Source organism: Syzygium oleosum, unplaced genomic scaffold, assembly GCF_021117445.2.
Source record: "Syzygium oleosum isolate NSW1041296 unplaced genomic scaffold, Sole_v2.1 Sole_v2.19, whole genome shotgun sequence".
NCBI classification, from domain to species: domain Eukaryota; kingdom Viridiplantae; phylum Streptophyta; class Magnoliopsida; order Myrtales; family Myrtaceae; genus Syzygium; species Syzygium oleosum.
Window position 1 is genome coordinate 5,477,550 of NW_026607503.1, and position 14,398 is coordinate 5,491,947.

Here is a 14,398-nt window from a genome sequence, read left to right on the forward strand (position 1 = left end):
TGATGGTTGAGTGCCGGTCGGTAGACTATCATCCGAGCTTGTGGGAGGATTACGTGACTTTTCAAGGGTAAATTACCCTGAATGAAAAAAACAACACATTTTTCGTGACAAAAGTAATACATAATCTACATAATTCCCCACCATTTTGTTTGAATGCATTTGAAAGACAAAAGTAATACATAATCTACAGTCTTTCAAATCGAATCCAAAACCAATAAAATTGCCCAAACCATTGTGTACTCGATTAAAAGTTTAAAACATATAAAATTAACAGAGAATTTGGAGTTTTTGTGTGTTTGTTATTGGACGGAATTATTTGAATAACGTGGTGATTTGTAAAAGAAATGGTGTATTTACTAAGATGGCTAGTTGGCAACTTGATTACTACAGTCTTTGGAATCATGGAGCATTTGTTTGTCTGTAAATCCTCTTCAACTGACCTTTCGCAAGACAAGAATTGATGCCTCTCTTGTTCTTCATTTTGTATTGACATCTACGTAGAAAGGGGAACAAGAATGTCTCTAGAAACCTTTGGAAATCATCATCTTCTTGGTAAAGAAACAAACCAGATGGTTGAATGCCGATCGGTAGACTATTATCCGAGCTTATGGGAGGATTACTTGACTTTACAAGGGTAAATTACCCTGAATGAAAAGAATCACACATTTTTCGAGACAAGACTTATGTCAATTCGTTTTAGCGGAAAAAAAACACATGTCAATTCTCAAGAGCGCCGCCCCCCCCCCCACCATTTTGTTTGAATGCATTTGAAAGACAAAAGTAGTACATAATCTACAGTCTTTCAAATCGAATCCTAACCCAATAAAATTGGCTAGACTGATATGTACTCAATTGACAGTTTAAAACAAATAAAATTAGCATAGAATTTGGAGTTTTTGTGTATTTGTGATTGGACGGAATTATTTGAATAACGTCTTGATTTGTAAAAGAAATGGTGTATTTAGAAAGATGGCTAGTTCATAACTTGATTACTACAGTCTTTGGCATCATGGAGCGCTTGTTTGTCTATAAATTCTCTGCAATTGACCTTTTCACAAGACAAGAATGAAAGCCTCTGTTGTTCTTCATTTTGTATTGACATCTACGTAGAAAGGGGAACAAGAATGTCTCTACAAACCTTTGCACATCATCCTCTTCCTGCCAAAGAAAAAAACCAGATGGTTGAACGCCGGTCAGTAGACTATCATCCGAGCTTGTGGGAGGCTTACCTCGCCAAATATGCTTCTCCCTCCAACTCAATGGTAGGACTTAAGTTGCTGCACCTTCCTTTAATGTGATCTTGCAAGTTACTACAAAATCGATTACTTACTTAAGGTAGAAAAAGAGGGAGAATATAGACTAAAGATAACAACTTAAGGATAGGCCTTGGGCCTGTGAACGTTTCATGCACTTAGTATCGGAGCGAAATTAACATGTATTCTTGTTTATGTACATGTGTAGGATAATGGCTACGATCAGCAGGCGGAACAAGAAATCCAGAAGCTGAAGGACGAGGTGAAGAGGATGCTATGCGCTAATGCGGACTGGCCGACCTTGAAACTGGACATGATTGATCAAATACAACGCTTAGGCATTGCGTACCACTTCGCAAGCGAGATTGATTATGTGCTGAAACAACTTAACGAGACCTGCTTTGTTTGTAATAATGGAGATCATGATATTGACGACCTCTACACGGTCGCTCTCCTCTTCCGTTTATTGCGACAACAAGCTTACCGGATTTCATGTGGTGAGTGGCCCTTTCTCTGTTTTTATCATTTCGCAAATTACTACCGGTATACTATGATCCTTTGCGATTATCTAGAATCTATCCTCTTTGACTTTCCCTGCCGTAGATAATCCCGGCCGGCGATTATCTAGATCTGGCGAGGTTGGGCCTCGCCCAACTGCTGGCGAGGCTCGAGCCCTGGCCAGAGGCCTTTGACCTCGCGGCCTCCGGTGAGAGCTCGAGCCTCACCTGCGGCTGGGCGAGGCCTGACCTCGCCGGAGGCCGCGAGGTCGAAGGCCTCTGGCGAGGCTCGAGCCTCGCCCCCCCGGCGCGAGACCGCCCTCGCGGCCATCCGGCAAGGGCGAGCCTTGCCGGTCTCTGGCCTCTGGCCTCTGGCCGGTCGCCAGTCCGGCGACCGGCTGGAGGAAGGAGGGAGGGGAGGCAAAATAAATAAATAAATAACAATTCAAAAAATATTAAAATATTACTAAAAGTTGTCTGCGTCAGCGCCGGTCACCGGTAAGTGTCCACGTCAGTAAAATCCGGCCAAAATTGATCGGAAGGACTTAATTGGCACAAAGACAAAAGATTTAGAACTGAATTGGCACAAATGCAAAACGCTTGTGACTGAACTATCACCAAAAAAAGGTTTAGGACTAAATTGGCACAAATGCAAAAGATTTAGGACTTTTTTGACACTTTTCCCTTCACCAATCAATCTCCTGAAGTTGTACACGACCCGCCCGAGTTGCTGCACAACATGACCCCAAAAGGGACAATCTGATAAAAATATAACACACATAAAAGTACTCCTACTAGACAAAGATGTGACTGTACGGAATTTGACAAATCTGTTAACTGGAGGCATTTTTCACGTTCTTGACCACAGACACATATAGTGGTGGAAAACCCTAGAATATAACTAAATGAAACATATCTATGTAGATGCAAACTATTTCTTTTAGAATAATTCTAGAGATATAGAGATTGATTCTCTCACTTTCTCAATACACATTAAACGATTTGTCACACAATTTGGGGTATCAATAGGGACAATTATTATAAACACCATCCGTGGCAAAAAAAATCCTCTACAAGTGGCTTAATCACCATTCATATGTTGGTTGTTATTGTTACTATCAATTCTTTCGGTAACCAAAGGTGTTTCGACCGCTCGTGAAGAATCGTTTTGTCTAATAGGGATGTTTCCATAGAAATCCTGATTTCACTATGATTTATAAGCAGACATCTTCAACAAGTTCAAGGACAGCAGTGGGAAGTTCAGTGAAAAATACAAAAGTGACGTACGTGGATTACTAAGTTTGTATGAAGCTAGCCATTTGAGTGTGCATGGAGAAGATGTTCTCGATCAAGCGCTTTCTTTCAGTTTAACCCATCTTGAGTCCATTGATGAGGAGCAACTAAGCCCACCTCTAGCAATGCAAGTCCGTCATGCCTTAAAGCAAACAATTCGTCGAGGGGTGCCGAGGCTCGAGGCGAGACGATATATCTCCATGTATGAAGGGGAACCTTTGCATAATAAAGTCTTACTATCACTGGCCAAGTTAGATTTCAGCCACTTACAAAAGCAACACCAGAAGGAGTTATTTGATCTTGCAAGGTTGATCAATTACGCAATCACAGGATTAACTTAATTTATTGTTTATACTCTATGGAAGGTTTTAAGTAATTATGAATATTTTCCTTTTACATGTAGGTGGTGGATGGGTCTGGACTTCAAGAGGAAGTTACCATTTGCAAGAGATAGGCTCGTGGAAGGATACTTTTGGATTTTAGGAGTTCATTTTGAGCCCGAATTAGTGCTTGTTCGAAGAATGTTGACCAAAGTGATCGCAATGACTTCAGTTCTTGATGACATATATGATGTCTATGGAACCTATGAAGAGCTAGAGCTCTTTACTCAAGCTGTTCAAAGGTTAGATTGGCACAGTAGATGGGTCTTATTTCAAGTAGATTTTGTTAGATGTATATTCGCATGACATACAAGACGTGGAAAAATGTATTAATCGGCAACTCTTAGTATTGAAAGATGATGGGGTTGATAGATTAACCTTGTCATTGTTCTCGGACAATATTGTGATTAGCAAATCCTCGTGCAATATAAGGTTTTTGAAATATCATGTAATGTATATGATAATTTCAGGTGGGACATTGATTGCATAAATGATCTTCCAGAGTACATGCAAGTGTTCTACAAAGCACTTATCGATGTCTACGTTGAATTTGGAGAAATACTGGCTTGCAAAGGAAGATCGTATGGCCTCCACTATGCGAAAGAAGCGGTAAGATCATACCACCTCTACTGTATTCTACAATCATAGTGTTGTTATTCTCGATTGATAGGAATTAAATGCTTTGCATATTCAGATGAAAAGGCAAGCAAGATACTACTTTGCTGAAGCAAATTGGCTGCACCAACAACACAAGCCCACGATGGATGAGTACATGTCCATTGCAGTAGTATCGAGTGGTTACCCCTTGTTAGCGATCACGTCCTTTGTTGGAATGCAAGATATGGTAACAAAAGACGATTTAGATTGGTTGTTCAACGATCCAAAGATACTCAAGGCTTCGACAGTTATTTGCAGGCTCATGGATGATTTGGCCACTCATAAGGTACCATTTTTTCTTCCACGTGTTTAATGAAGATATAGACCCAATCCAACTCTATGAAACATCAGCTCTCGTTTATATGTCTTGTTGCACGTATCTTTGCAGTTTGAGCAAGGAAGAGAACATGCGGACTCGGCCGTGCAATGTTACATGAAGCAATTCGGTGTCACTGAACGAGAAGCGGAAAACAACCTTTGCAAGAAAGTTGATGACGCGTGGAAGGACATGAATGAGGAGTGTCTTTGCCCGACTGCCGTCTCGATGCCGCTTCTCATGGGAATTCTCAACCTCACACGAGTGATTGACGTGCTGTACAAGGACGGAGGAGATCATTACACCAATCCTCATATTACGCTGAAAGATTACATACGTTCGGTGCTCATGGACCCAGTGCAATAGTTTTGATATACAGCAATGAACTAGACGTTCATCAGCTGGACATTAGAAACTAGACCAATTATTCTATCGATGATGCATATATGTGTGTGTGTGTGTGTGTGTAAAGTGTTAATGAGATAGGCTTGCGAATAAGACGTGGGATACATATGTTAGTTGGGGTACTAAAGCTTTTAGCGAGAATGGAATGGTTGTATCAGTATGGATATATGGTTGCTTTACCCTCATATATTATTCATTGGAGAATGAAATGAAGCATATAATTTACTCATCCAAAAAAACTAAATTAACTAAATTAAGCTTTCAAAGAGCTATTTTCATTTTGGATTTCAAAGGATGTGATTTAGAATGGTATGGTGATAAAACAAGTTGATTTCAGCTGTATGGACTATGGAAAGATGAGAATGAGATCTACTATGAGAAAGCTTCTTTGTCACATTTTCGAAAGGGGACAATCTTTTTCTTTTGCTTCTTCTTCTTCTTCTTCTACGACTGCTACTCTTGTATTAAGCTAAACCGAGAGGAAACCGCCGAACACATACAGAGCTGAAGTACCTAGCATCGGAACATATGATAAACAGAGAAAAAAATGGCATCCTATCATGTGGCTCCAACACCAAGAAAAGCAGTAGAACATCCACCAGCTTGAACCTTGCTATTCTTTTTTCCCTTCTCTATCTTTTTCCAGATAAACCAGGAAATACAGAAGGAAAAATTGACAAAAACAAGAAAAAAAGAGAAAAAGACGAAAGGGACATGGTCCAAACTCACCATCATTTCGGGTTCTTGAACAGAGGATTGTTGCAGCTGAATCTGCAGAGAAAAGAGAGCCAGAAGTCATTTTTTCTTCTCGCTGTGACGGACCAACTGCAGCGGGTCAACAGTTTCGAGCCAGAAAGCAGAAGGAAATGAACACGCGTGCTGTAATCAAGTCTTCTCTGCCTCTAGAAATTGATAAGATCCGAGGATGTGCCGAATTTGGGCTTTATCAAATGAATCTGGTGTCGGCTCGGACTCTTCAGGGTCAGGGTCAGGGTGGTCACTTGTCACGATGCGACAAGCAGCTGTTAGATTCGATATAAAGTTATTAATGAACATGGGAATGGTAATTCTCGCTTCGAACTTTTTTTTGTCTCAGTAAAAGCATCAATTTTTACTCGAGTCCCAAATCTGGCTCTCATGATGTGAAATTTTCAAATTATTTGGGTCAAATTTGGAATTGAAGTTAAAGTTGATGAAATTTTCCATCGCTCATCGTTGCGCCTTCTCTATCAGTCTATTTCCCCGTGTTGTAATCCCTCCATGTCCGGCCACGATCATCAACACCGCCATTCCCATCGACGATGAGTAGGGAGTAGAACATTCTCTTGCATTCTGCTTGGCTCCTAATCGCCTCAATAGGCTAGCAGCGACTCCCTTATAGGATCAAATTCCGTCTTTAGATCAATCGAATTTGAATTTGCCAGCGTCACATGTGCAGTAGGGGATATAGGAGAACCCACACCAAGCGAGATTGAGCAAATCTCGAGTAGAGGTGACACTATTTCCCGCTCGACAATCCACTATACTTGCTTCCCCCAACAGAACCCCCCTTGAGAGGGTCATGACATATTAAACATCTTCAAATTTGGCCAAAATTTTCATTGGTTTGCCAAAATATGGAATCACTGTACAATATGGTACAATGCTGATTATTACTGTTCTTTTTTATTAGTCAATAGATCTTCGAAGTCAGATATATCGTGTGGTATGATAAAATGAATATTAAATGACAAACTAACTTTTGGTACGACTTTTCAAGATTGTTCCATTGTAGAGCCAATACGATATCTAAAACTGTATCTTTTTTATAAAACTTTCAAAAAGCGCAATTAAATCATAAAACTTATCAAATTTGTGTAATCAAGTCCTTCCGTTAATTCTGTCCAATTTGGCTACCAAAAAATGTTGACGTGAATTTTTTATTATTTTCTCTGTCGTACGTGGCGCCGACGTGGCTAAAACGAAGTTATTTGGTTCAAATATAATTTTTTAATACAAAATTTATATAAGTTATATTAAAAAATAAGCAAAATTTTAAAAAAAATATGAAAGATAAAAAAAGAAGAAGGAACAGCAGGCGAGGGTCGTCGGGCCCGGCCAAGCACTAGATTACCTTTTGTCACGCCCCGAACCCTACGGCGCGCGAGCATCCCAACCGAGGTCGAAGTTGTGCGACGTCCCAGGACGCGTCGCCGACCCAACACCCAACACAGAGATCAAGACACATGCGGAAGCAACATAAACACCCGTACAATTTAAAACACGTGACCGAGGATAGCACAAACAACAAACAACAGTATAAATATACACTTACATTAACAACAGGGAAACATACACAATATCCATTACACAAAATACACAATAAACCAAAAGCGGGTCAACGGCTACTACTGACAAAAAAGGGTAGGTGGCCCGGGCGGTCAGTCTAAACACTAACCTAAGGAAGGGCTCCGGTCAAAGAGGTATCGGCCCAACCTAACTAGGGTTACGGCTAAACCCTAAGGTACCCAGTCCGGGTCAGATCCCGAGGACTCGGAAGAACTGTCAGACCACTCGACCTCGGAGTCCATGGAATCCAGCTCGAACTCGGCCTCTGCCGACTCGTCCTCAGAATCGCCCTTCTCTGGCTCGCCCTCCAGCTCAGGGTCTTGCTCCATCGGCTCCGGCTCGCCATCCGACTCCATAGGCTCCGGGTCGGAATCCCAATCCACCGGCTCCTCATCCATCGGGTCTGGCTCATCGACCTCCCAGATGACAGGTCTGTGTCTGTCGTCAGAATCCTCTCCGAATGAGGCCTCGGGGCTCGCCAGATCTCCATCGATACACTGGGGATCTATATCACCTAGCCCGTTGAACGGGACATCAAAAGTCCTAAGAGGTCCAAAAGTCCTGGAGAAGTCCCTGAAGCACCAACCTATGTACTCGTGGGTCTGAAAGTGCTGCTCGCCCATGTCAACCCATACTGTGGTAAAATGCCTAATATACGTATCTCCGTTTCCTACGGGGTACTCGATCACCTCTCAGTCTATCCGGGACGGGATCCCAAAACGGATAGGAACTTTTGACATCCTTAGGGTCGGGGGTCTGAAAATGTGGGTTTTAACAACCGTGAGAACGAATCTCAGCGAGTAAACCCCCTAAACCTAAACTAGGCTAACATGCACCTCCTGACAGGCAAACAATCACACGAACAGACCAATATAACAACCATTTGACCTAGGCCCTCGGGCCAGATCGATCATATAAACGACCATGCAGTTTAGACAGTTCATAATAGTAGTAGAAGTGCAGAACCCACACATGGCGCATACGCGATCATACTTAGCCACACGTACGCCATGCACATGTTCATGCTCCTTGATGTCTGTATCACACACGGTTCACCGATACGTACATGCTTGCACACCTGCCAATGCACTCTTGCACACATATGCCATCAATATGTCCGTGCTCATGATCCGGCTCAATAATGCACACTGCCAATTCTCATTTATTAATCTCGACCCGCGTCAAACGCATCAGGTCTAACAATATCCAACACTTCCTGGCCCTTATAAAACACATCAGGCCCAGTGTCTCAAGCCCGCGTAAAACGCATCAGGCGCAACACCGATCTCCAAATACAGACCGAACCCACGTAAAACGCATCAGGTTGGCCGTCTTTCGGCAATCCGGGCATCGTCCCGCGTAAAGCGCATCAGGACGGGTTCAATACCTCGCGTAACACGCATCAGGGCTTAATGTGATCACACGTACACACACCAAATTTATCTGAACCCCGCGTAAAACGCATCAGGGCAATTAGGTGATCACATACTCATGTCAGGCATGCATACTCGCACAATTCTCATATCAGGCCAATGCTCAGCATACAAAATGCATGACCATGCAATCTGGCACTTGGGCAATCCACAATGACCATTCGATTTCACATAGGCACCCAATCAATTAATGCTAATTCGATGTGCGTCTCAACATGCTCAATACCACAAACTAACTTGCCCAATTAATCCAATAACTCAATTCAGCCATGACATGGTTAGCTCACAATTTAGCATGCTCAGAATATCACATTGACATGCCCAATTAATCCGTTCAATCCAATTCGAACACGGCTCACAATTGGCACACAATTTTCATGCGATTAGAGCAATCCAAATACGCATACGCACGGCCCGTCATGCCTCCTCATTCTCGACCACATTAGGCATACATCATGGCATCACAATAACAATCACCAATCGAGCACGAATCAGCCACTAATCGGACAATACGAGGCATTCACGGCAATTATACGGTTAAGCCCAATTTAGCCAACTTAGTCCAATTTAATCCAATAGGGACAGCCACAAATCAGGTTCATCTAGGCCGATAATTTACCCTCAAAATACTTCATTAGGCTCCCCAAATCATCACCAAACCAGTCACTAATCAGCAGCCCATTAATCAACCCTAAATCACCTTAATTAACCCCTAAATTACCCTAAACCTATATAGAAATGCTAATTAGCCTAATTAGGGTTTAGGGTTAATACTCACTTAGGCTCCTAAGCTCCAAAAGGTGGCTGAATCGGTGGGGGGGAACGAGCGGACCGAGCTAGTCTCACGGCAAGCTGAGCGGCGGCGGACGGCGGCTCATCAGGCGGCGATCGGCGGCGACGGCGACGGCTTAGTGGTGACCCGCCTTGGTTGGCCTCTCACGGCCGAAGGGGAAAGAAGGAGAGAGAGAACGGCGAGAAAGGGAGTGATCGGTGGTGGTGGTGACAGCTCGCGCGGACGGCGGCGGCGATCGGACTTGGGAAGCGACGGTTCGGCGAACGGCGGCGACGGCTCCTCACACGCGGCCGAAGGGAAGGAAGGAAGGGGATTCGGCGAGGGAGAGAGGAGAGGGGAGAGTGGCCGGCTTGGTGGGGAAGAAATGAGGGAGAGAGAGATTGAGAGAGAGTGTATAGGCTTGGCTTAGTGGGGTGGTTGACCAAACCCCCCCAAAGTTACCATTTTGTCCTCCCTTCAAGGGTTATGATTGAATCTTGCTCAAATATCCAAGGGTAATTTAGTCCATCATTTTCGGCAAAGAGGGGGGCTGAAATTGTCCAAAATGTCCCCCAATATTTTTTTCAAAATTCGGATTCAAGGCATAAGGCTCAAGGGCAATTTGGTAATTTTCCGGTCCTAAGCCGAAATTCCATTTTTCGACCATATCGATCCCAAATATAATTGGCCACACTTATATGACGTCGTCCTCGCAAAATAGTCGCATACATCCACGAAATTCGACGTTTAAGTCTGGATCCAATTCAACGATCAAAATTGCTCATTTACAATTTTAGGATCTCTCACTAACGGGCGGCTGCTTAGGTGTTATGCATATTGACCTAGGGTTACTCGAGTCGTGACGGTCTAGACTTCCAAGAGAACGCGAGGATTTATCGCTAGTTCCGGGGGTAGTGATCGTTCGGAATAAGTTCGGGATCGTTCGCCACGCGTACTCTCGGTCGTGCGGAATCACCCGCGATCCGATCGTACGTCTTTGGCCAAACCAAATCCGTCGCTCTCCTTGGACCGGCCCACATTGGCACAAAATATTCCCTCGTCGTTTCTCGGAATCGGACTCAATTCACGGTAGAGTTCTTGGGTCCACGTACCGTTTTCCTTGTTAGCCATTCCCTATTGGTCAGTATCCCGAGAATGATCAGTTCCGGGCGAGACTTACTAAAACAAAATGAGAAATACATATCCATTTTATTAATCACGAAAGTGGGTCGAATTCAGGACATTACACCTTTTTTTTTCCTTCTTCTTTTTAGGAGAAAGAAAAAAAAGTCGCATCAACATTTTCCATTAGCCAAGTTGAACGGAGTTAATGGAAGAACTTGATTGGACCAATTTGATAAGTTTTAAGAATTAATTGCATTTCTTGAAAGTTTCTGGACTCAATTGCACTTTTATGATAAGTTTTCAGGCTTTCGATGCATTTATCCCAAAAAAATATCATCAAGTTCCCATTGAAAAAGGATCCACACAACGAAAAGCACTTGTCATTAGTTGATTATTAGGAGCATCCCGTAAATGTCCGAATCGAAATATGACTTTCAAATTAAGTTTCGAACTAGTGGATGCTGCCAAAGGAAGTGGCAATGCCATACGCAAAAAGGAAGAAACTCATAGAACAGTAGATGCAAATAGAGCTTGTGTGAATTTTCATTAATCCATGAACAAAGGATCTATATAGACACATAGATCCGTGGATCCATATGTCTCGATTGGAAAAGAATCATTAAAAAAAGAAAGAATCGGAATTGATCGATATATTTCTCAAAACAAACAAAAAAGAAACGGAAGTAGAAACATAAATCATGGATCAACTAAGCCCTCTCGGGGCTTGCTTAACCAAATTGAGGCAAACTCTGAAAACTAGATGTGATCTTCAAATAATAGGGGTCAAGGTCGACCTGTGAGAGGATGAGGGGTAAGTTTCATCATCGAGAGAGAAACAACCCGGATCACCATCTAAGGCCACTAAATGACCACTCAGTGATAAATGAAGTAGGGGTGCAAAGACAGCTAAGAGGTTTGCCTAGAAGAAGGCTCCCTTTAAAGAGTGCTCTTGCACCGAAGATGAATGGGGCAGAGCCATCTGCCGAAGCTGTGGGATGTAAAGACATTGGTAAGGAAGCGTTTCACCTTAGAGGGAAGTACCCACGAGAGCAGGGGTGGACGAAGTGGAAGCGAGAATGTTGGCTTGAGTAACGCAAACATTGATGAGAATCCAATGCCTCGAAAACTTAGGGTTCCTTCGCAAGGTTCGTTCACGGAGGGTGAGTCAGGGCCTAAGATCAGGTCAAAAGGCACAATCGATGGACAATGGGGGAAACCCCTTGTTGGTCCCGAGGGACAGAGGAGGCTTTCTTTCCTTTTGCCTCATTTTGCTAAAAAAGGGAACAACTTGAGCAAAGATTTTATAAATCAAACGGAAGCTCTAATAAAGGATCCATTACTCTAGATGTACTTGAAAAAAGAACTGGATTGTATAATGATGAAAATAAAAAAGAATACTTGCCTAAAATATAAGATCCTTTTTTGAATGGCCTTCTCGTGGAAGGGTCAATTTTTTTTCATCCCCAATCCTAAATAAAATTTTCATACAAAATTACATCAAGACAGGTTAGATAAAAAAGATTCATGTTATACTTTTTAATACTGATTGTTGACACCTGATTTTTGCCCATGTTTCAAATTTACCCAAAAACCACAAAATTAGGATTAGGAACCTTGGCCACGCTTAGGAACCTATTTCTAAACAAAAATAATTTTTTTTTTAGAATTTTTGCGAATTTTTCCGTGATTTCTTTTGGCTAAAATGAGTGAAAAATCAAGAAAAATACTGAATGGAATTAAAAAAATTCCATAAAAATAGCCATTAGTCTTCTTTTAAATCCAATTTCAGCCCTGTAATTTCAATTTTATAAAATTTCAGTTGGGGATATGTTTTTTCCTACAATTGGGTAAAATTCATACCCTAATTGAACAAAAAATCCAATTGAGTCATTTTTAGGCTATAGTGTCTTCACAACAATTGATTCTAGACCTTGAATTGCATATTGGTCAATCCAATTTCACAATTTGACAAAAGAATTGAAAAGCCTAAAAAATTAATTGAAATCAGGGATTTTAAGACCCAAATTGGGGATCTTATTCAATTTGAAATTTTCGATCGACACCCATACCTTTCCTAGGGGTAATTGATCATGGGTAATTCAATTTTGGCCTCAATTTTGCCTAATTAGGTCATTTGGACATTGAACTGAACAAAAATCCAATTAATCCGAATACAAATTTGGGAATTTTTGGGTTTAATAAGGATGAAAATTCAAATTGATTTCACATTTTGATGTAAAATGCATCAAGGATTCGAAATTTGGGGTTGGAATTGAGAAATTGGGTCAAAATTGGGTTTAATTGATAAATTTGGACCAACCCGGGTCTGCCGGGTCGGTCGGATCGACTCGACCCGACCCGGGTCGGTCATCCTCGTCACATGACTAGGCACACGCAAGAAAGGGAGAAAATATCCGACTCAGCCCGCCCTTTCACTGACTTTGTTTGATCATTCCAGCACGTTTTAAATGGAATGGACAGCCGGAGAATTTCCAGCTGTCCATCCTTATCATTTCTAACCGATTCCAAGTCGGTTAAGGGTGATAACCGACTCGGGAGAAGGGGATAAAAACTGAAAAAACCTATTATCAAAGCATGGAAAGTGCTCGACCAAATGCCAAAGAGAGAGAGAAAGAGAAAACAAGCAAAACCGAAAAGAGAAAGCTAGAGAGAGGGTCAGAGGTCCCTAACCGAGCGTCCGGCGCTGCCCTAATCAGCAGAGCACCGGCAATCAGACCTTGGCCGTGACTTCCCCTCCTCGTTTTAGTCACACCGGTTGATTGCGAGCACTTGAAACCAAGGCTCCTCCTACCATTCAAGGAGCTTCCCGGTGAAGTGAAGGACATCAATTCAAAGAGAAGGTGTCGGAGCATCATTCTATAGCCGGCGTTCAGCTCGGAATTTCCTATTCAAGCTCCGAAGAAGAAGGTAAAAACGCTTGCTTATCACCCGCTGCCTATTTGTCAAAAGTTCAGAATGATGATCCGAGTTTTATTTAGGCTCCGTTCGTTTGGCGGAAAATATTCTCCTTTTGGAAAATATTTTCCCGGAAGTCATTTTCCTGGAAAATGTTTTCCCAGAACATAATTTTCCGGTGTTCGGCGATCAATATGAAAAAGTTTCGGCAAATAATTTTCACCGGCGGCGCCCGGCAGCGGCGGGTGACCGGCGGTGGCGGGCGATGGGCGACCGGCGGCGGCGGTGGCCGGCGACCGGCCGTGGCGGGCGGCCGGGCGACCGCCCGGCGGGCGGCCAGCCTACCGGCGGCGCGCGGGCGACCGGCGGCGGCGGCGGCCGGCCGGCGACGGCGGCGGCGGGCGACCGGGCGGCGCGGCGGGCGGCGGCGGCGGCGGCGGCGGGCGACCGGCCGTGGCGGGCAAGCGGCGGCCGGCGACCGGCCGTGGCGGGCAAGCGGCGGCAGCGACCGGCCGTGGCGGGCGGCGGCGACCGGCGGCGGCGAGCGGCCGCCGACCGGCGGCCAACGGTGGTGACTAGCAATCAACTTCCTCTCCCACGGAAAATATTTTCCCTTCTATGGGCAATTTTGCCTTCAATTTGAGGGAAAATGATTTCCTCTTTGTGAAAAGAGGAAATCATTTTCCGGAAAACAATGAAGGATTTGGGGGTGGGGAAGGAAAATGTTTTCCCATGGAAAACATTTTCCGCCCCCGAACACCGGAAAATGCGGAAAATATTTTTCGGAAAAATATTTTTCCGCAAACGAACACAGCCTTAGCGTGATCTTGAAATTCTGCTTATGATTTTGTGATTTGTGATGCCTTAAACATGATTCTAATAATTTACTTTGTCATTGTTCCATTTTGGATAGGTAAAATGAAAAATGCATTGAGTCGGCTCTAACAATCCCTTCGCTAAAGCTCCCAAAACCTTACGGGAGTGCTTCTCAACGACCAATGGCCATTACAAGTCAGTTTTTCT

At 43.3% G+C, this 14,398-nt stretch overlaps 1 protein-coding gene across 2 annotated transcripts; it reads left to right on the top strand.

Annotated features, from left to right (window-relative positions):
- Nucleotides 1-1,109: 1,109 nt before the first annotated feature.
- On the top strand, nt 1,110-4,961 carry LOC115673926 ((-)-germacrene D synthase-like). Of its 2 annotated transcripts, none has more exons than XM_030596192.2 (7): nt 1,110-1,262; nt 1,462-1,750; nt 2,975-3,350; nt 3,447-3,665; nt 3,894-4,032; nt 4,118-4,366; nt 4,469-4,961. In XM_030596192.2, the coding sequence occupies exons 1-7, from the start codon at nt 1,125-1,127 to the stop codon at nt 4,760-4,762; spliced, it is 1,704 nt and encodes a 567-aa protein (XP_030452052.2). In that variant the 5' UTR covers nt 1,110-1,124; the 3' UTR covers nt 4,763-4,961. The 2 variants fall into 2 exon arrangements, with proteins under 2 accessions (XP_030452052.2, XP_056176082.1); XM_056320107.1 differs by having other exon boundaries at nt 1,483-1,750.
- Nucleotides 4,962-14,398: the final 9,437 nt, after the last annotated feature.